At 39.1% G+C, this 20,546-nt stretch overlaps 1 protein-coding gene across 1 annotated transcript in view; it reads left to right on the forward strand.

Moving 5' to 3' along the window:
• The first annotated feature begins 4,643 nt into the window (after positions 1-4,643).
• spn-D (RAD51 DNA repair protein spindle D) overlaps positions 4,644-20,546 on the forward strand; it is a 37,528-nt gene continuing 21,625 nt past the window's right edge. Inside the window, exons 1-3 of the mRNA XM_083119434.1 lie at positions 4,644-4,678; positions 9,325-9,434; positions 16,757-16,863. Coding sequence (XP_082975560.1) covers positions 4,656-4,678; positions 9,325-9,434; positions 16,757-16,863 — 240 coding nt within the window. The 5' untranslated portion in view covers positions 4,644-4,655. The remainder of the gene's footprint in view (positions 4,679-9,324; positions 9,435-16,756; positions 16,864-20,546) is intronic.

Genomic DNA, 20,546 nt, shown 5'->3' on the forward strand with positions numbered 1-20,546 from the left:
TCTGCCATGATATCCATGCTTCCACAAGGCACGTCGGACAGTTTGATCGGACATCATCTTGCCAGCAACATTTTCTACTAACGGTCGTAACTGAGGAACACTTAGTCGGGGTTTTTCTCGCACTCTTTTTAAAATAGAGCGTTCATCACGTTTATTCAACCGTCTCTCTTTTGGTTTTCTCGGCACATTCTGTGTTGAACCTTCCTCTCTCTAAATTTGTTTACTATGTATTGAACTGTGGAGTTTGATTTGTTGACTGTTTGTCCAATTTTTCTTAACGAATAACCTCTAAGAGCCAAATTTATAATAACATCCTTCAGATCGGAACTAAGTTCCTTCACCTTGCCCATTTCGAACACGATGATACTCTATGTGATCAAAAGTATCCGGACACACCGCGAAACGTGTGTTTATCATAGAGGGCGACACAGTACTGCCATCTACCGCGCGGAACACATAGTCAGCGAACTCAGTAGTCTGCAGACAGTGTGAGACAGCAGTATGTGATGGTCTGAGGAACCCAGACTTTCAACGTGGTCAGTTTGTTGGGTGCCACTTGTGTGTTTGTGTGTGAGATTTCCACCCTCCTAAACATCCCTCTGTCCACTGTTTCCAATGTTATAGTGAAGGGATGTGTACAACCCAAAAGCGTGCAGGCCAACCTCCCATGTTTACCTCCAGAGACCATCGAGTGTTGAAGAGGGTCGTAGAGCATTATCGTCAATCATCCATCGCCACCATCACACAGGAATTCAGAACTGCATCAGGATCTACTCCAAGCACCATTACTGTTTGGCGCAAGGTGCGGCAACTTGGTTTTCATGGCCGAGCAGCTGCCCATAAGTCAAACATCACAGACAAATGCCAAACCGCGCCTCGTGTGGTGCAAGGAGCATGGAAACTGGACCATAGAACAGTGGAAGACCGTTGTGTGGGGTGGTGAATCACAGTACACAATGTGGCGATCCGCTGATAGGGTGTGGATGTGGCGAATGCCAGGTGAACGACATCTACCAGCCTGTACAGTGCCGACAGTGAAATTCGGAGGTGGTGGGGTTACAGTGTGGCCATGTTTCTCCTGGAGGGGGCTTGGCCCCCTTGTTGCTTTACATGGCAATGTCACGGCACAGGCTTACTTTAACATTTTAACAGCTTTCATGATGCCTACCATTGAAGACCAGTTCGGGGATGACCATTGTGTCTTTCAACACGACCGAGCACCTGTCCATACTGCAGGGCTTGTGGGGTAGTGGTTTGACGACAACAACGTCCCACTAATGGACTGGCCTGCACGAAGTCCTGATTTCAAACCCATAGAACACCTCTGCGATGTTTTGGAATGCCGACATCGTGCTAGACCACTCCGATCCACATCAATACCTCTTCTCATTTTGGCGCTCTGGGAGGAATGGACTGCCATTCCTCAGGAAACCTTTTGGCACCTGATTGAAAGTATGCCTGTGAGAGTGAACGCTGTCATCAAGGCTAAGGGTGGACCAACACTGTATTGACTGCCAGTGTTCCCGATGGAGGGTTGCCCAAACTTGTACTTTTTTTTTCAGGTGGGTGTCCGGATACTTCTGATCACATAGAGTAGATGGACAATAGGCCTTCAACAATACCTACGCAAGCATTCCGCTTGACGGGGAGCGCGCCTGCATATTCAAACTTGTTACGAAGTTGCAAAGTGCACGAAATCGCCCGAATTGCGGTGGCGCTGTATGCGAGGAAGATTGAAACTCGTGCCAGTGATGCCAAAAGCAGGGAAATTTCCCACGGCACAGGGAAATTTGAGGGTGAAAAGGGAAAAGGGAAATTTAATGAAAAATAGCTAAAAAACAGGGAAATTTAAACTTACATTTTCTTTCTTTTAAAAAGTTCGAAAATTCTTTTTTCAGCGTGTACTTTTTCCAAATGAATAGTTAACAACAGTGACACTTTACAGGAAGCTTTCTTTCTCCCTGTTATAGATGACTTTGACCGGTCAGTCTTATATTTGTCGCGTTTCCTAGAAAGGCCTCAAGGCAAGAGCCGCGCTGCACCTGGAAAGAATTTGGGACGCGATTTTCAACTTCTTTCCTTGTTCCATCCATTATTTCAGAACGTGTCTCAGTAGCTGTGTGTGTGACTTTGTGTGTCCTGTGTCGTTGCAAGGAGAATGGAAGAGGTGACTGATAGGAAGCTACTTGCAACTCCCATAAAGGTTAGAAAACGTCGTGGGGATTTATCTGCGGATGAAAAGATATCTGGGAAACATGTGAAAAAATTTCGTATTGAGTGGCAGGCAGACCCGCAGTTCAAAGGCTGGCTACACTAGTTAAAGGTAACGAGCGTAAGTGTAGGTGCATAGCTTTATGATTTTCATAAATATTTAATAATAATAATAATAATAATAATAAAGTTTGTTCTCAGGCAAAACAGGCGTCAAAAGAAAAATATTAACAGCAGGCCCCTAGCTAAGCTTTGACAATGTATGGGTTTCAAAGTCCGACAATTATTGCACCACAGAAGAATTTTTTTTGGTTTGGGGATTTTTTCAATACATTAGTGTTTTATTTTAAAATTCAAATGTTTATTTTAGGATAATTATATTATGAAACTATGATCAGTTTCTAGTATTTTATTCAATGGGGGGGGTTTGAGCCCACTAAACCCCCTTATATACGGTCCTGATTAACAGTTATAGTAATACAAAGATACAGTTTCAGATGTGTTTTGAAAATCGAGGGAAATTTAGGTCGAAAAAGGGAAATTTTACACTGGTAAAAGGGAAATCCTGTATTCGAAGATTGGCAACACTGACTCGTGCCTGTACGAATAACAATGTTGCATGAAACCGCGTGTTTTTCTCTTTTCACACAAATTATATGCTCTGTTTATACACTTTGAACATACATTTTTATTGACATTTGTTGGTAAAACCTTCATTAACATTAATTTCCAGGTACATATGAAAATGATTATATTTACTAGTAAATATGACATTTTTTCCTCGGAAATTCTAATATGTGTACGAATAACAATGTTACATACTGTATAAACATGGTTTCATACACATACACAATAGACTACTCAAAAGTCGTTAATTTCCAAGAGTGGTGACGATTAAGGGACGTGGGGGGTAGAGTAAGAAAAAAGTAAACTTCCCCTCCATACTTTTGTCACTCAATCGCCGCTAGTGATTTCCAGTGCATGGGCAATATATTGTGTAAACACACGGAGGTAGTAACTAACTAATAAAGAAATTTGCTATAGAACGACGTTGGATAGTTCAATCTTTTTTCGGCAAATAATACAACACATACACCTTCGTCCCCCTCCGTAGTTGCTTGGACCATTCGTCGGCTTGAAAATACAAAGAACATAATAATATTTTGTGATATTGTTTAGTACGATGATATGATTCCTCTGCACTAAATTTCCCCTCTTTAACCCCCGTGCGCACGCCAATGAAGGCAACGACGTTACCACTATGCCATCGGGGAAGCCCCTAAATTATTCAACTATCACTCTTTTATAATTTATGAAAAAAGGAAAAGGTTTAGTTCTCTTAACATAAATAGTACATTTTTCGTCAAGACCCGAAAAATGGCGGGGAGCGGCGGTGAGGTTGGTTGAGTCTTGTGCATTTTGTGCGATCCAGGGAAAACAACGTAGCATGAGCTGGACGTAAAATTAAAAACGTAGCATTTCAATACTAAAGAAAAAATACAAATATATAATTTGAAAAATAACTTTACTTAACTTACTATTATTCGACGTTCCATATTTTTTTTTTGAAACAATAGTAACCCACATTAACGAGAAATGCAAAATATTTCTGCTTTTGTGCGGTACGCGACTATTCGTAAGACCCGTGAGCGGGAGAAATAATGTCTGCTCAAAGTTAGTGTCAAACTTGAATGTGTGTTGTGTTGGTTTGTCTATCAATTACACATTTAAGAATAAAATGCTATTATCTGGCGTTCTAGAAGTGAAAGGTAATGCTTTGTGCTAATTGAAAATGCTGTTTCAAACTATGATCATAGAACACCGAGCCTTGCTTCTGTCGGCCTAAAATGTCGCGTTGACCTATTTCCAATTCCTTACAATGTATGTTCTTTGCAAACGCAAGGTTTTTTTTAACACATAAGTCTGTAAATCGTCGTGCTTCTATCACTCCGAGATTTTTATAAATTGCATGTTAAATGTTTGAAGCTGTGAAAAAAAAACCTATAGAGTGCAGTTTACATACTTATTACTGTATTCTTATGATTGTGAATTTCTGTCAATTCCAGAGCATGATTTTAGATCAACATTGGTAACTTTTCCGATTGTGTAACAATTTTCGCAAATGTACAGGAGGGTACAGAATGCTTCCAGAATATTGGAAACTATCATGAAGTTAAGAGAATGTACTTTGTGCGTTTTAAATACGCAGAAGGTATTAATTTGCGAGAAGTTATGTATTGAAATACATGTTCTTAAAGTCGCCGTGTTCCTAAGTCATTATTTGTCTGAAGGGTTCTTGCAGGAGGAAATACCAAGATAGTAAGTTACTAAGGTAACAATCTTAACCTTAAGCATATAAGAGCGTGTAGATAGAAATATGTCTCCATAGAAACATATTTCAGTTTGTGAGAATCGATTAGTCTGGTTAAAACCTGTAATGGTAAATGTCTACAAGAAAACAGACATGGTGTGTAGATACCCTTGTTTCAAACCTAAGGCCCTCGTTTCATGGGACACTATCAAGTAACTATAGCATGGAGACATTTAGAATCCTTCACTCTCTTCAAGCAAAGTAATACTACACATCTTCCAACTGAGACAATGTACACAAACTTAAGCTGGTCTATTAGACAGCTGTGAAGAGATTTTTCTGCAAGTTTCCATCTGTGTCTGTTCTGGTTTCTGACTTTTCCATAGGTCAACATGACTCACCAAAAAGCGCAATTTCCAATGGTTTAATTCCGATGTTGTCATGGTAGACAGGCATTTTTTTCATGGTTCAATATTTATTTTATGTCTGTTAACACATACTTCAGAGTTTTAGTGATTACTTAATGCGGGTTTGTTTGAGAATGTTTTTTCACTTCTGTATATGCCTACATAATTCTTCTCTTGCAAGAAGCCATTCGTTTACTGTTGTCTTGGTTAAGGACTGGCCCTGCCACGTAGGCCACATGTGTGTGAGTAGGTTTAGGACTCTTAATATTCAAATAATATGTCTAAATGCTTTTGTGATTACCTAGGTGGACCAGGTTTAGGGCTCTTAGCATTAAAATAATTTCCCTAAATGCTTTCAACATCTCATCTTGTTGGTGCTGATCTGAATCCTGACACTCCTTCAATCCTCGTGTTGCAAGTAGTCTGTGGAATACTTTGTCGATGGGAAACCAGGATATTTGTGTAAGGTATATTTTACATCTTCCATACCATGATAAATAGGACTTTTCAGAACTGCAAACAGTGCTAATGTCTTTCAGAAAGGAGCAAATTTACTTTCACAATAATTTCCATTGGCCCAAGTTCCTTTTGTTTTATTGCGATTTCATCATGCTATGAATGCAGTTTTTACATGATTCGATTTCGATTTACGTCTGTTAACACACACTGAAGAGTTTAGCGATTACTTAAGATTTTGTTCAATATATACTTTCGTGGTTAGATTAGGCAGATCAGGTTTGGTTCTCTTAGCATTAAAATAAAGTCCCTGAATGCATTCTACGAAGGTTCCGATTTACTTCTACATTCATTCCCACTAGTCTACAATATTTTCTGTTGCTTGTCAATGGAGAATACCTTGTCCAGTTAGTCTTTCTGCTAGGAGAATTTGAAAAAAAAAATCATAAAACAATCTGAACAGTTACCTTTCCATTATTCAGCCATACTTTCTCTTTCTTCTATGAACGAAAAATGCCTTGTCGATAGGGAGCCTAGATGGTTGCATAAGGTATTTTTTTTATGTATTTTATTCGCTGATAAATTACACTTTTCAGATCAAAAAAACAGTGGAAGTTACTTTCACCAAGGTTCAAATTTCATGTAACAATCATTTCTACAATTCTGCAATACTTCGTCATTCTCCTATGAAACATTGAAAAGAATCATTAAACAATTGAAACTGTTACCCAACAAACTACCAGATAGCTCAATGTGAGAGTGCAACAAGGTTAATCTCCTCGCTGCAAATTTTCATTTTAATTTTTTCAGGACTATTTACCCAGTGAGCAGATTTATAATGTTGCATAATGAACATTTTGAATTTTCAGTTAACACAGTGTGGGGAAAAAATCGGATCACAAAACAAAAGTACGGAGTATTAGAAAAAAATGCACTGTATCATGGAGGCACATAGAAGTACTTGTATGTAAACTTAATAATGGTTAATGTTTGGGGAATAAAAGACATGGGTAAATTTCTAGTATCGGACAAATGGATTTCTTCAAATTTACAGGAGAAATTACTTACCGAATGCAGTTTCTTTATACTTGTGGAAGTTCGGGGAAGTGTTTTCTCGCATCGTTCATTGAATTTTGCCGGTAAATCATCTATTTTTCGATATAAATGTGTGACCGATGCACGAAAGTTCTTGCATCCCTTTACTTCCAGGTGGATGTAGCCTGTGTGTGATGACGTAATCTGGTCAGTGTTTTCAAACACGTGTTTTTGTAACTGAAGAAGGTATGTTTCCGCAAATGGTATGTGGGGCTATGAGTCAATGGTTCATGGGGCTATGTGTCAATGGTTCGTGGGGCTATGCAAGAATGGTGTGTGGGGCTACGCATATTTTTTTCTAAATCAATTTTTAACTATTTTAAACTAAACGTGACCCTACCTAAGCTAACCTTACCGGAAAGGGTTTGTGGGGCTATGTATGAATGGTTCGTGGGGCTATGCGTCAATGGTTACGTATGTATTTGTGGGTGCAGTGGGGTGGAAACACTGCATGCCGAGTATGGTAGTGAAACTGTGGCCGCCATTTTGCATGTTACCGAAGGCAAAAAGAAACTAAGAAAACTTACTTGATATGTCACAAATAGAGCTTATTTCTGTGAAATAAGCGAAATGCCACCTTCAGCAATGTTTCTCAATGCAGATTATGTAATTACGAATTCAAATCAAATGAACTAGCAAATTTCAGCCGTTTGTCCGATATGAGAAATTTACCAAAGACATGATAGTACAGATCATTCCCTGACATTCGCTATGAGACTCGGCGGCAAGCGGCCCGCATCAACGCTTGTCTTTCCCGGTGAACGGGTCCACGACAGTCGGTAGAGTCCGCTATTCAAATTACAGTTTTCATATTGTGTTCTAACCTTGACTACAGAAGGTGTTGAAAATTATGTCCTTCTGCTGCAACACATTCCTGGCATCTCCAAAGGAAATTGGCATTTACACGTGCAAGTTCGTGTACTGTAATTCTAGTACAATACTCTCTTTTAACTCACGGATGGTGTGCGGATTGTCTTCGTATACTTTATTTTTTAGATTTCCCATTTTTCTTTTGAGGTTTAATATAGTGGTCCTATGTGGAACGGGCAAGGGGGAGTGGCGTGCATTGTTTGCGGTGTAAACGTCACAGATACTTTTGTAACAGTGGTGCTAAACCCAGCACCCTGTGTTTGGCGAAAATATACCGAAGATCTCCATTTCAGGAGTGGACATGTTTCAAACAAAAGAAAGTAAACCGCCCAAAGGAACCGACCAACATCTTTCATCTCTTCCGCATTTTCCGGTTAGATGGTGCGTGGAAAACACCCTCAAATTTGCCCTTTCTCAGCATCGACACAAGGGGTTGGGATGCCTCTATTATCGCGAGGAAATTTTATGACAGGAAATGGTAGAAAGTTGTATTCACAGATGAAGCTAACGTGCCGCCTTTCGTTGTCAGCGATTTTCCACAATCTTTCAAGTCGAATGCTAACAATAACAAATCAATTTGCCTTCTGCTGGTGTTCGGTGTACAGCTATCGATAGGGGTGGGCACGCGTCCTGCACCATAATGAAAAAAATGCATTACGTATGTGAAATATATTTGGTGAATTAGACAGCATGTCTTCCTCGATAATTCAAAATAGCAACGCTTATGCTAGGGTGCCACCCATCCTCCCCATCTGCTAGAAATACACACACACACCCACAAACACATATATGTATAACATAATTTGCCCACGCTACGAAGTCAGTGTTTCTACCTAGTAAGGCAAGGACGTTTTTCACTGTGTCTGTGTCACTTCATCCATTTCATCAGTTTTTCATTCATCCGACGTAAAATAACTAAAATAGAATTAGAGTTTAGGGTGGGATAAAATACAGCCATCTAAAAATAGTAATGTAGTAAAAGTAATTAAATAATTTCCTAGCACAATTGAGTAGCGTTTGACATAATTTCACAGTTCAAACAGCACTTTTCACGGCTGAGTGGAGTTCCACTCCACATCTCCCCTCCATGTTCAAGTAAGATGAGCAGGAAACTTGTTTTTAAGCTGGCCGTTGGAGGTTCCATAGCAATAGTTTATTAAGGAATTCTCCCGAGAAATCAATAGGCCTGGCAACGCTGACGTGAGCCGGCTGAATGTTCCTTCCCCCCTGCCCTTTCCCGCACCCGCCGGCGCGATGTGCTTCTGCGCAGGTTTTTTTGCTTGTGGTTCCACTATATAAGATAAATCCTTTGTTGTAATGTAAACTTTTGTGGTGCCATATTAAGCCACAATCTTCAACACACTGACACGACACAACACAACTTCCGAGGGAGGATTATACTGGCGTCAGTCTGCAACGTCAGTCTGCAACGTCAACAGAAAGGGAAAGAGAGCGAAGGCAGGGAGATCGAAAAAAACAGACTGTAGCGTGCGACTGTCGCGGACTGTTGAATGACTGTAAATTGAGATTGTCCGATTTCAGTTTGAACAGTGACTAGATCCGAGTGTACCTTTGGCTTGGGTTTTTTGTATGTACTCATTAACCCATTTTTGTCTCTTTGAAACTGTGTAAGCCAACTGTATTTTTTATTGAATGCTAGCAGTGAAGTATTGTAGTATATATCCATATGATGAAATGTGACTCTGTGATAAGCTTATTGTTGAAGAAGACATCCAGACTAAGTCAAAATTATGTTTGCTTACATGGACTTACGTAAATTATTCATTGGTTCCTCATTGCATTTGTTGTGCTGCGTGTTGTAGAATTATTTTAATAATTTATTAGTGCATACTTAAGAATTTTAATATTGGACAAAAATGACTGTACATTATTGATCATATAAAAGAGATTAGTTAATAATAAACAAATCTCTTTTTTCATTGTAACAAATTAATGTGTTATGGTCTTTTTCAGGTACATTATGCTGAGGTCTGTGGCAACAATTCCCTTGTCTACTGCAGCTCATTCCAAGTTACTTCGCTTTGGCTATTTGTACTGTGAAGATGTACTAAACCTAGAAACAGGTAGAAACTTGCAAGATTTTAGTTTACTCACTAAAAATTTACTATTCCCCGAACACCTGTAACTTCTTTGTTTCTTCATTTTTAACATTCGTACTTACCTATCTGCTTCACGGAACATTGTTTAAGGTGTATTCACGTTTTTTTTTATGAAAGTAATTACAATTTTTCACATTACGAGTACTTCTTTCCGCTATGCATTGTTTCAATCTTCGTAACCGAAAAAAATACTAAGTTGATTTTTTTTTTGATTTTTTCGCATTGTTTTACGAACAAAATTTTTACTATGCTGGCCTAACCTAACCTTGCCAGAAATGGTTCATGGTGCTATCCGTGAATGGTTTTTGGGGCTATCCTTCAATGGTTTGTGGGGATCCCGGTATGAATTTCACAACGCATCTACGACACGTCATGTTTGTGTTTTTGGTTTTAAACACAAAAGGTTGCAACACTGCATCCCAATGAACATCATCAAAACACAAGCACGATGCGTGATGATCTACCAAGGTATACGCGCCAAAAGCTATTTTACGTCGAAGAATTAATTTTCAACAGAAAACATGAATTTCCGCTATGATACATTCCCACATCACAGAAAACACTTTCCAGATGTTAGACAATGCTACAGGAACTTATTACCGTAAGTAGTTTCTTGTGTAAAAATGAAGAAATCTCTTCGGGGAATAGTAAATTAGTACCGTTTACTTGAACACCTGTTTTGTTGCTTTCATTTTGCTGGCATGGTGGCCAAGAATTGCTCAGGCAATAGTCTGTGGTGATGGGATCATGTTTGTCGATTATTTATATCAAGGAAGGAAAAGAAAAGAAAGTTGCATGGAAAATAGAACAGAATTCTTTCAATTCCTTTGCTTTGTTAGTGTCCTTTGCAGAACAATCTATCTAACGGACTGAAAATTATTGAAAACTGAGATAACTTGAAGTTGATTAGGTAAATTTGAGTTTTAAATTCTTTAATTAACATTTTTTTGTAAATTAGTATATCCCGTAACATTTGTGACTTGTGTTTGTAGATATATTTCTAATCTGAGTATGTAAGATGGCAAAAGTAAACTCTGCATCTTAAATTATATATTTTAAATGTACGTGTTTGTGCCCTTGATTTTTTTGGAAAGTTCACCTGAAAACTGGGAATTATACTTGAATTTTATCATGATCATATAGTGGCCATCCTGATTAAATATGTCGTTGGTAGTAAATCTGTTGTAATCAAAAACTGCCATATTTCTTCTGAAGATTCAGAGAAACCAACAGCTTCGTGTGATTGACACTCAGTCCCTGAAAGTTCCTTATTCAAGTCCTTTACAAACTATCTCTTTCTCGGTTTCATGTAATCATCTTTCATCGTAGTGGTCATGATTAGCTGAAAGGAGTGAAAAATACATTGTTTTCTTTTTTAAATATACAAAAGAAATAAAGCACACAATATATTTTCCACCATCTATTTGTTAGATATTTGTGTGTCATCATTATTAAATTTCATAGCCTATCTATATCTTAAGAATGGGACATAATTTGAATTGATTGATTTGGTTTATTTTACTTTGTTTTTCTGCCTCTTTTGGCTAATCGTGAAGATGAGGATTAATGATGATATGATGAAATTGATGAAGGGACACTCACAAACAACACCCATGCCAGAACATGGAACCTCTGGCATCGTAGCACAGTGTGCTAACCACTCCTCCACGGAGGTCGGCATAATTTGAATTAAATAGGGCCATCATGGTGACTGAGCACGTTGAGTGATAGCAGTGTGATCTCGCACTTTAAGGTTCCAGATGAAGTCCAGTCCTGGCCTGAGTATAGTTCCTTTGTTGAATCATTATTCATACTCGTCGAGATTAGCATAAAATGGCAGTAAAGCAACAGAAAATATGAAAAACACGAAGCGATCAAAGGAGGTGAATGAATCCTCCATTTCACATGTGAAAATGTTTAATGACAGTTGGAACAAAATGTAATATTTGCAGATTAAAAGGGTTAGTCCATTACAATAATGCCATCTTGTACAACTTACAGTTCATATGTTCTCAGGGGAAAGTGAACTAGCTTTCCTTGGTTGGGAACAAATTTAGACATATGGAGTTGAATAAAAATATCAAGGCTCATTCAATATAACTGGAAACATGTTGTAACAAACATTTATTACAAGCACCAAAAGAACTACAGTACTATGTTTCAACACACTCCCTCCTAGTTCAATGCACCTATGCCAGCGCTTGATAAGGGCACTGATTCCACAGAAAAAAAATATCTTTTGGACGCATGCGAAACCACTAATGCACCGCTGACTGGACTTCGAAATCATTCTGGAACCTTGATCCACTTAGTGCATCTTTCAGTGGGCTAATGATGTAAAAATCGAAAGATGTGAGATCGGGCAAATATGGGGGATGGGGTAAGCACTCAAACTTTAGGTCCTCGATGGTAGCCAATGTGACATTGGCAGTGACAAGTCTCGCAATGTCATGAACCATAAGCACACCAGTGGACACCAGACCACATCGGCTCTGCAGAATAGCTGGTTTCAGTTTGTTGCACCAAAGGTTGGAGTAGGTGGTACTGTTTACATTATGACCTCTGGGCATGTAACGTTCAAGAATTGGCCCCTCGTGGTCCCAAAACATAGTAAACATGATCTTTCTCAAGTCCTGTTGCTTTCTGTGACTGCAGTGAAAGAGCGACCTGGATGCAGAGAATCTTCAACACTGGTTATGTCCTGTTTGAACTTCTCGGCCCACTTGCAAAGCATGGACTGCATTGCCTGCAAACATTGCATGTATAAAGAACCCCGTAAATTTCAGAGGTAAAGTAAAATATATACTGTTAATGGAACAATGGCACATATTGAAGGTATGAAGTCACTACATGAAATTTTATTTTTATTGTTGTGTATTACTATTGTCTTTTATTATTTTGTTTTTTGTATTTGTGGTTTATCACTTTGTGTGTATCTTACAAGTATATGTGTATTATTTTACTTGTAGCTCACTGCATGCAGTTTATTATACAGGGTGTTTCATAAGTTCGTTTACAATGCTTGGGAGGTGATTGTATGAGTGAAAATAAGGTGGAAAGTTCATGTAACAAAATTCCGGAAACGGCTTTGTTGCCGAGTTATTGACGTTTGAAAACGTGGGAAAATGATTTTCCGAAGTGAATAATGGCAAAACGGGTGGAGAGAAGTCGTCGGTGTTGGGCGGTCCACTAAGAAATTGGGTACGCTCTTGTCAAAAAATCAGGAGGCAATGTTGTGCAATGTCGGCGCAAGGGATTCCCCAAAGGACGCGAACGAAGATGTTGACGGGATTGGGAAGGGTGTGCGTTCTGCGTGAGCTGGCATCGACGAAAATTGGCATGTGTTGAATGGCACCAAAAAACAAAGAAAATTTCCTGAGCGAAGGGCACCATGACGTAAAAACGAAAAAAATGAACTGTCATAGGTTGCATACCCTGAAGGGCAGATGGGTGTCCGTGTGATCTGACGTTAAGTACCACATTTCCCACTAGGGGCGCCAACAGTGTAGGTTTCCTCATGAAGGAGCGCACGTGTCTGTGCCATTCGTGCTTCAGGTACTGTGCCAGCAGCAGGTTGTTAAAACATTCACGGTGGAAAGACGTGAGGTTCTTGGACAGTAGTGTTGGGCAAACATTTGACCTAGCAGTGTTACGTGTTAATTCTTAGCCACAGCCCATCATGTTCTGTGAAGTCTACTAGTGTTAATGGCCATAAACACTTGTAGCCCGGTGTAAGGGATGGCTGCATACACGTCCCAAGAGCTGGCGGACATGCATCTGATTTATGGGGAGGCTGGAGGTAATAGCCGTCCTGCAAGGCATCTGTATGTGGCACGCTTTCCAAATAGGGTGTTACCATCGCACACCTTATTTCAAATTGTAGACACTCGACTTCGGGAAACAGGATCAGTGTTGCCACCACGTCGAGAAGTTGGACGACCGCGAAGTGTGCGAACACGACGGTTTGTGGAAGATGTGCTAACTGCAGTGATGGATCATCCAGGCACCAGTACGCGTGCACTAGCCCACGAACGGAACACCTCCCATGTGAATGTGTGGCGAGTCCTGGCAGAAGTAGGGATGCGCCCGTACAAATTGAAGAAAGTGCAAGATATTTTACCTCGGGACTTTGGCCCACGTGAGGACTTTTGCCAGTGGTTTGTTCATCAAATTGAAACTATCCCCAATTTTCAGAATACGGTACTATGGACTGATGAGGCTATCTTCACGAAAACTGGTGTGTTCAATAGTAAAAACAGTCATGTGTGGGAACATGAAAATCCACATGCACTGCTAGTGGCACATCATCAGCACAGATTTGCAGTGAATGTGTGGTGCGGGATACTGCATGACCATTTGATTGGACCGTACATTCACCCTGTTCGCCTATGTGGACCCACTTATCAAGCATTTCTCAGTGAGGTTTTGCCTGAACTACTAGAGGACGTGCCCTTGCACTGAGACAAAGACTGTGGTTTCAACATGACAGTGCACCACCACATTTCGATCGGAATGTGCGTAATTTCCTCAATACCATATTCCACAACCAGTGCATTGGCAGGGGAGGGTCTGTGCCATGGCCACCTCGATCGCATGATATTACGCCCCTGGATTTCTTCCTCTGGGGAGAGATGAAACGCCTCGTTTACGAAACACCTGTCGTCAGCCGAGGACCTCGTTGCCCGTATCAATGTAGCTGCAGCATCGATAGAAGAAACGCCGGGGTTGTTGGGTCGCACTAGACAATCCTTGATTCGCCGTTGTCGCCTCTGCTTGGAAGTACATGGTGGACACTTTGAAAACCGTCTGTGATGAGGTTCCCTTCACATCTCCATTAAGCATACTGTGTGCCCTTCAGGGTATGCAACCTATGACAGTTCATTTTTTTCGTTTCTATGTCATGGTGCCCTTCGTTCAGGAAATTTTCTTTGTTTTTTGGTGCCATTCAACACATGCCAATTTTCGTCGATGCCAGCTCACGCAGAACGCACACCCACCCCACTCCCGTCAACATCTTCGTTCGCATCCCTTGGGGAATCCCTTGCGCCGGCATTGCACAACATTGCCTCGTGATTTTTTGACAAGAGCGTACCCAATTTCTTGGACGGCCCAACACCGACGACTTCTCTCCACCCGTTTTGCCATTATTCACTTCGGAAAATTATTTTCCCACGTTTTCAAATGCCAATAACTCGGCAACAAAGCCGTTTCCGGAATTTTGTTACATGAACTTTCCACCTTATTTTCACTCGTACAATCACCTCCCAAGCGTTGTAAACGAACTTACGAAACACCCTGTATATGTGACATTACATTGACAAGGGTTAGGTGGCAGAGCAGCCTATAGGCTGAACCTCACCCGCTTAATAAAGAAATTTATTATTATTATTATTATACAGTTGTCACAGTACTGAACTGTCATGCGGTGATGAATTTCTATCGCTTTCACGCCTTCACTCAACAAAAATCTCACAACACTTTGCTGCTCCAGCTTGGAGCACTCCTGTAAGGGTGCCAGCATCTTGTGTAATGTTTCCCAGCATCCCGTGCGCGAGGCCAGCGTGCCAGCCCTAGCTATGAATAGCTTACAAATGCCTTCACAAAGTAACAAACATATAACGATCACAGTTGTATTTTGGATTTTTTGTACTACTTTTCTGGTTATTTATTGAATGCACCTTGTATTTAGAGGGCTCCCCTACCCCTTGTTCAATTTGAATGTGTCAACAAGAATATCAGAAACATTACATTTCTTGCTTCGAGGAGAAATTGATACTTCTAGATTCTAAATTCTAAAACATATCATCATGTGAGAACCAGGCAGACATAACTCCAATTTATAAAATTTACAGGAGACAAGAAATAATGTATTCTTAGGAATATGTCTGACCCTTAACACTAGAACCGCAGGCTTTTTTTATTAACTAGAACCGCGACAGATATCGCATTATTTCACGAAATCTGTCCCTAGCCATGGTTTCACGAAAAAATGGCGGTGCCCAGGTACTGTCCCACAAACTGTCTAATTTAAGACTTTTCACACAGTGTGTTCCGCGAGCATACAAAATTGCGATAAATGAATCAAGTTCCTGTAATGTAACAGACCACTCATTTCCTCCAGTTTGACGATGAGTTTCTTCTTCAGTGCAGGATTTTATGTGACGAAGCATCCTCTCATTCACAGAAAGATGCCATGCACTTGAAACATTTCCTTCAAGGATATTTCGTTTAACTTTTCTTGTAAAACATTATGTGCTGGACACCTACCAGGAACATTTACATCGGCATCAATTACAGTCCATTAGCTTCCATCTTTAGCACTGTATTTCATTTCAGATAGAAAAGGAGACTCACCTGGAGACACTTTTTTTTTCCTCCCCATTGAACTGTAGAAACAGGTGCTGCTTCGTTTTCATCTTCTGACGAATGGTTGGATTCAATGTCTTGTTCTAGTGGAACAAAATCGGGATCCACTTCAATTTCACCTCCATCGGAATTGTCAGCATCTTGTCCTGAATTGAGTCTAAATACTTCGATATATCTTCAGCTGATAGTCCACGTTCAGCCATTTTTAGAGCACAATAATCACTCATGTGTGCGAGAAACAAATATCAAGAACAGCCAACAAACAAAGACAGTGCTTGCAAAGTCCCTATTCGGCTCAAACAGAGAGATTGAACATTCACCTGTAAGCTGCTGCCACCTAGTGATAAATCTAATAAATGACACACCAGGTGGCAGTAGCTTGAAGGCGAATTTTGTAATGCATTCCCGAAAGAAGGTTTGCATTTTTCTGTTTACCTTTGCATAAAAAATGGAGGGTAATGCACAGCTGTCATTTTGGCTGCTCCCGAGATTGGAGGTATTTCGATGAATAACTACATAATAAATTTATTTTTAAAAAAATCAAAAATTTGTTCTCAATGTAAAAAGAACAAAAGTCAAGGAATTTCAAATGATTCGAAGAGATATTAACGTCTTAACAGCAATTTGAAATTTAACAGCGGTGAAAATGATCGCTTCCGTGGTTCTAGTGTTAAAAAGGAGTCAGTCAATTGGAGATACATGATTCCACATTACTGCTAAGTATTAGAAGTGGAGATATGTCGATCTGACTGCAAATAGAGCTCTTCAGAGGAGTTTATTTAAATGAAACTGAGAACTGCATTTTTGGAGTTACATTCCTCTGGTTCTCATAGAACGATACATACCATATTGTTGTAAAGCAAGGTTTTTATCGGCACTACATATTTATGCTAACACTAAATTTTTTCTTCTTAATTTAGGGAGCAAGAAAGATTCAGTGTTGAGTTCAGATAAGTCCCTCTCTCAAATTGAGTGGAGATCATATATTGATCCTCCTGAAACTTGTACAGCTCTTCAGTGTTGGAAGGTAGGTTGATATCAAAATGATTTACTGTCATATGAGGGTAGTCTGAAAATAAATTTAGTGGTTCTGTTACTGGAAGAAATGTCCAGTCTGGTGGCAAATAGCATTAAGGACGATAGTGGTAACTTTGCTGCTTTGTAATCAAGGGGCACCCAGGTTCAATACCTGATGGAGGCACATAGTATTTCACGTTCCACTTTAAACTATTGGTCAAGTCACAATTGGCCTAAGTGGACTTAGAGCAAAAATTCAAAGAAAATTGATCCTATTTATCAACATTATATTGAGGTACTGTAATACTTGTGTAATAAGTTTATAACAAAAAGTGATAAGTTGAGAACATTGGTGCAACAATTATGTAAGTCCCTGTGGAAAAGTTCCTGCTCTTTCTACAAATAAATTGCTATTGCAATGGTGTTCAGTCAACACCTAATAATTTTGTAGAAACGATCTGTAATTTAGTACAAAATTGCCATTTCATTACTTTTTTAAATTAATACAAAGGTAAAAATTGATGTACCCTGGTTTTGTAGTGTAAATGTATCAATGTCACAATGAATAAAATAATTCTAGGGTGTCAAGCCGTATTGAGAAGCATTAGATAGTTAATCGAAAAAAATAATGAAAATGTGATATGAAAGGGAAAAGAAACGCTAAGCTCACCAAGTTGAAAAACATCATTTCCAAAATTGGTGCCAAAATTATGGAACACAATGCACAAACAAGTATTTCACAGAAAAGTTCCAAGGCATATTATTCTGTTATGGAGTGAACGATTTTTTTTTTAATTTGGAGAGAGAGCAATCACATATTATGAAAAAAAAAAATCTGAAATTGCCAATTTTTTCACCATTCACTCGTTAATCAATGGACATCATTGTTGATAACACTCCTTCCATTTTTTAAAAGAAATTTCTATATTTTCAAAATGTATTTGATTAGAAATGTATGCAACAGTTGTGTAATGATGTACTGCCAATATGCCATGCATTCATATGAAGGGTGTTCCAACAAAAGCAACGGATTTAATATGCTTAATAGAATACTTTTTTTATTTATTTATTTATTTATTTATTAAACACTACAGGCAAATGCCCAGTTACAGTGCTTTGAGGTTAACTGAGTTCAGTTTACATACATATTGACAAAACAAGTAATTAAAAATTAGTAAGAGAAAACAACAAAGACAAGTAGAAAATAACTACGTATAAGACGGAACAGAATAATCATTACATATAACAACAATATATAATACAAGGGTGGTATATCATAAAGTATACAACATATTTGGTTACAATGCTATTATATACAGGGTTCACATAATAAGTTTGCTTTTAGGTCTAAATAGATCAATGTCAGGGGTATTATTGGAGACTATATTGTACAACGCGCACATCCTCCTCATGGGATCCATTTCAGCCATCCTGGTTCTACCGCGTGAAATTTTAAAGAGGTCATTTCTGGGTCTTAATTTTGAGCATGGAACGTAAAAGTTTATTTTTGCGAGAAGTGCGGAGGAGTCTGTTTTTCCATTGACAAGTTTCGAAAGGAATGTTAACTGGTGCATCTGTCTTCTTTTTTCAAGGGACGGGACACTCAGCATTTTGCGTAAGATGTCACCCGAAGTGAATTTTGGATAAATGCCATCTAATTTATATACTAAATACCTTAAGAATTTATTTTGGAGTTTCTCTATTTTTTCGATTTCCTTTATAAATAACGGGTCCCAAACGACTGAGGCATATTCAAGTTTTGATCTGACAAACGTATAGTAAAGTAGCAAAAAGGTTTCTTTTTTCTTAAACTGGCTACACATTCTCATCACAAATCCTAGGTTCCTGTGCGCTTCACTGAGGATGCGCGCAGTGTGTGTCTGGAAATTTAAAACTTTGTCAAAAGTGACTCCAAGATCAGTTACAGTATTCTCTCTTAGGATTTCTACGTCGGAAATGTTATATGAATATTGGATGGGATGTTTGTTACGTGTGAATGACACTACTTTGCATTTCTTGAGATTGAGATTAACCTTGTTGTTCTTGCACCAATCAAGTACTTCGTTAAGTTCGTCTTGTAATTTCGTACAGTCGTGATCACTTTTAATTTGTTTGAAAATTTTGACATCGTCAGCAAAGATTAATTTTTCGGAGTTTTTTAGTGCATCTGGTAAATCGTTAATGAAAATCAAGTACAGCAGGGGGCCTAGGTTCGAACCTTGGGGGACACCGGAGCTGGCTACGTAATAGGAGGACCTTAGTCCTTGGTGCATGACATATTGTCGTCTATTCTGTAAATATGAAGCAAGTAGTTTTATAAGTTGCGGGGAGAGGCAGATGTAAGCTAGTTTCTGAATTAAAGTATCGTGGTGTACCGTGTCGAAGGCCTTTGAAAAGTCCGTGTATATTACATCGACCTGTCCTTTATCGTCAATAGTTGACGCAACGTAATTTGTTAATTCGACGAGATTAGTCACAGTTGAACGGTTTTGTACAAATCCATGCTGGTGTGGAGAAAGGATAGGTTTGACATGAGAGTAAATATGATTATAAATTATTTGCTCAAAGAGTTTAGCTGGAGCTGACAGTTTCGCGATTGGTCTGTAGTTACTTATGTCTGTCTTATCTGCCGCTTTGGGGATTGGACAAATCTCCGTCGTTTTCCAACTTGCGGGGAATTTTTCTGTTTTCAAGATTAAATTAAAGAGGGTGTGGAGAGGGAACTTGAGCGCCTCTGAGCAACCTTTAATAACGTAGGGGGGGATTAGGTCCGGTCCAGCTGCTCTTTTTGGTTTGAGTTTCTTGATGGCTTTTTCGATTTCTTTTAGGGAGATTTCTGGGATGCTTAAGAGACTAAGTTGGGATTTCGGGAGCGCGTTCGTACATGTGGTTTCGTAAGAGGACGGTTCCGCGGAAAAGACAGATTCGAAATATGTAGCATAAACATTCTGGATGTTATTGTTATCGATAGGTTCACCATTGAGTTTGGTTGGTTGGGCTGGTGGATTCTTCCTTTGATTCTTAACTAAAGACCAAAATAGATTTGGGTCGCGAGTCAGATTAGCTTCGCAGCTGTTAAGGTAGTTTTGGTAAGCTTTGTTTATTTCCGCTTTTAATTTCGTTCTTAGGGCTTTAAAGTTAGCTTCATGATACCCTACATTCCCTTGTTTTTGTTTCCATTTTTTATGATGGTGCGACTTGATCTTTATACCTTTTATAATATCTAGCGTGAACCAACATGGGTACTGATTAGAATAAGTTGAGCGGGAGAATGGGACGCATTCATCAAATATACACTTAATTATTTCATAAAATTTGTCCACTGCAAGATCGATATCTTTGTATTTATGTAATTGTTCCCAGTTAGCCAATTTAAATTTGTGAAACATACTGACGAAATCAGCTTTCTTATCGCTTAATACTCGACTCTGAAGTTTTACGCTTAGGTTTGGGGCGTGGTACATTTATTCCTAGGGGAGGGTGGTGAGTATCTTCCGGCACCAGTGCATTCTGCCGGAGTATCGTTACATTATCTATATTTGTTAGGACTAAATCTAGGGTTTTACCGTTAGCATTTTGTATAGTATTTAAGTTTTTGAGATCATTAAAATCAATAAAGTACTTCAATTCACGACAGTGGGAACCTAACGTGAGGAGGTCGTTAGTAGGATGAGTTATGTCAGGGATGTTAAA

The sequence above is a fragment of the Lepisma saccharinum genome, chromosome 3 (assembly GCF_977018435.1).
Source record: "Lepisma saccharinum chromosome 3, izLepSacc3.1, whole genome shotgun sequence".
Taxonomy (NCBI): Eukaryota; Metazoa; Arthropoda; class Insecta; order Zygentoma; family Lepismatidae; genus Lepisma; species Lepisma saccharinum.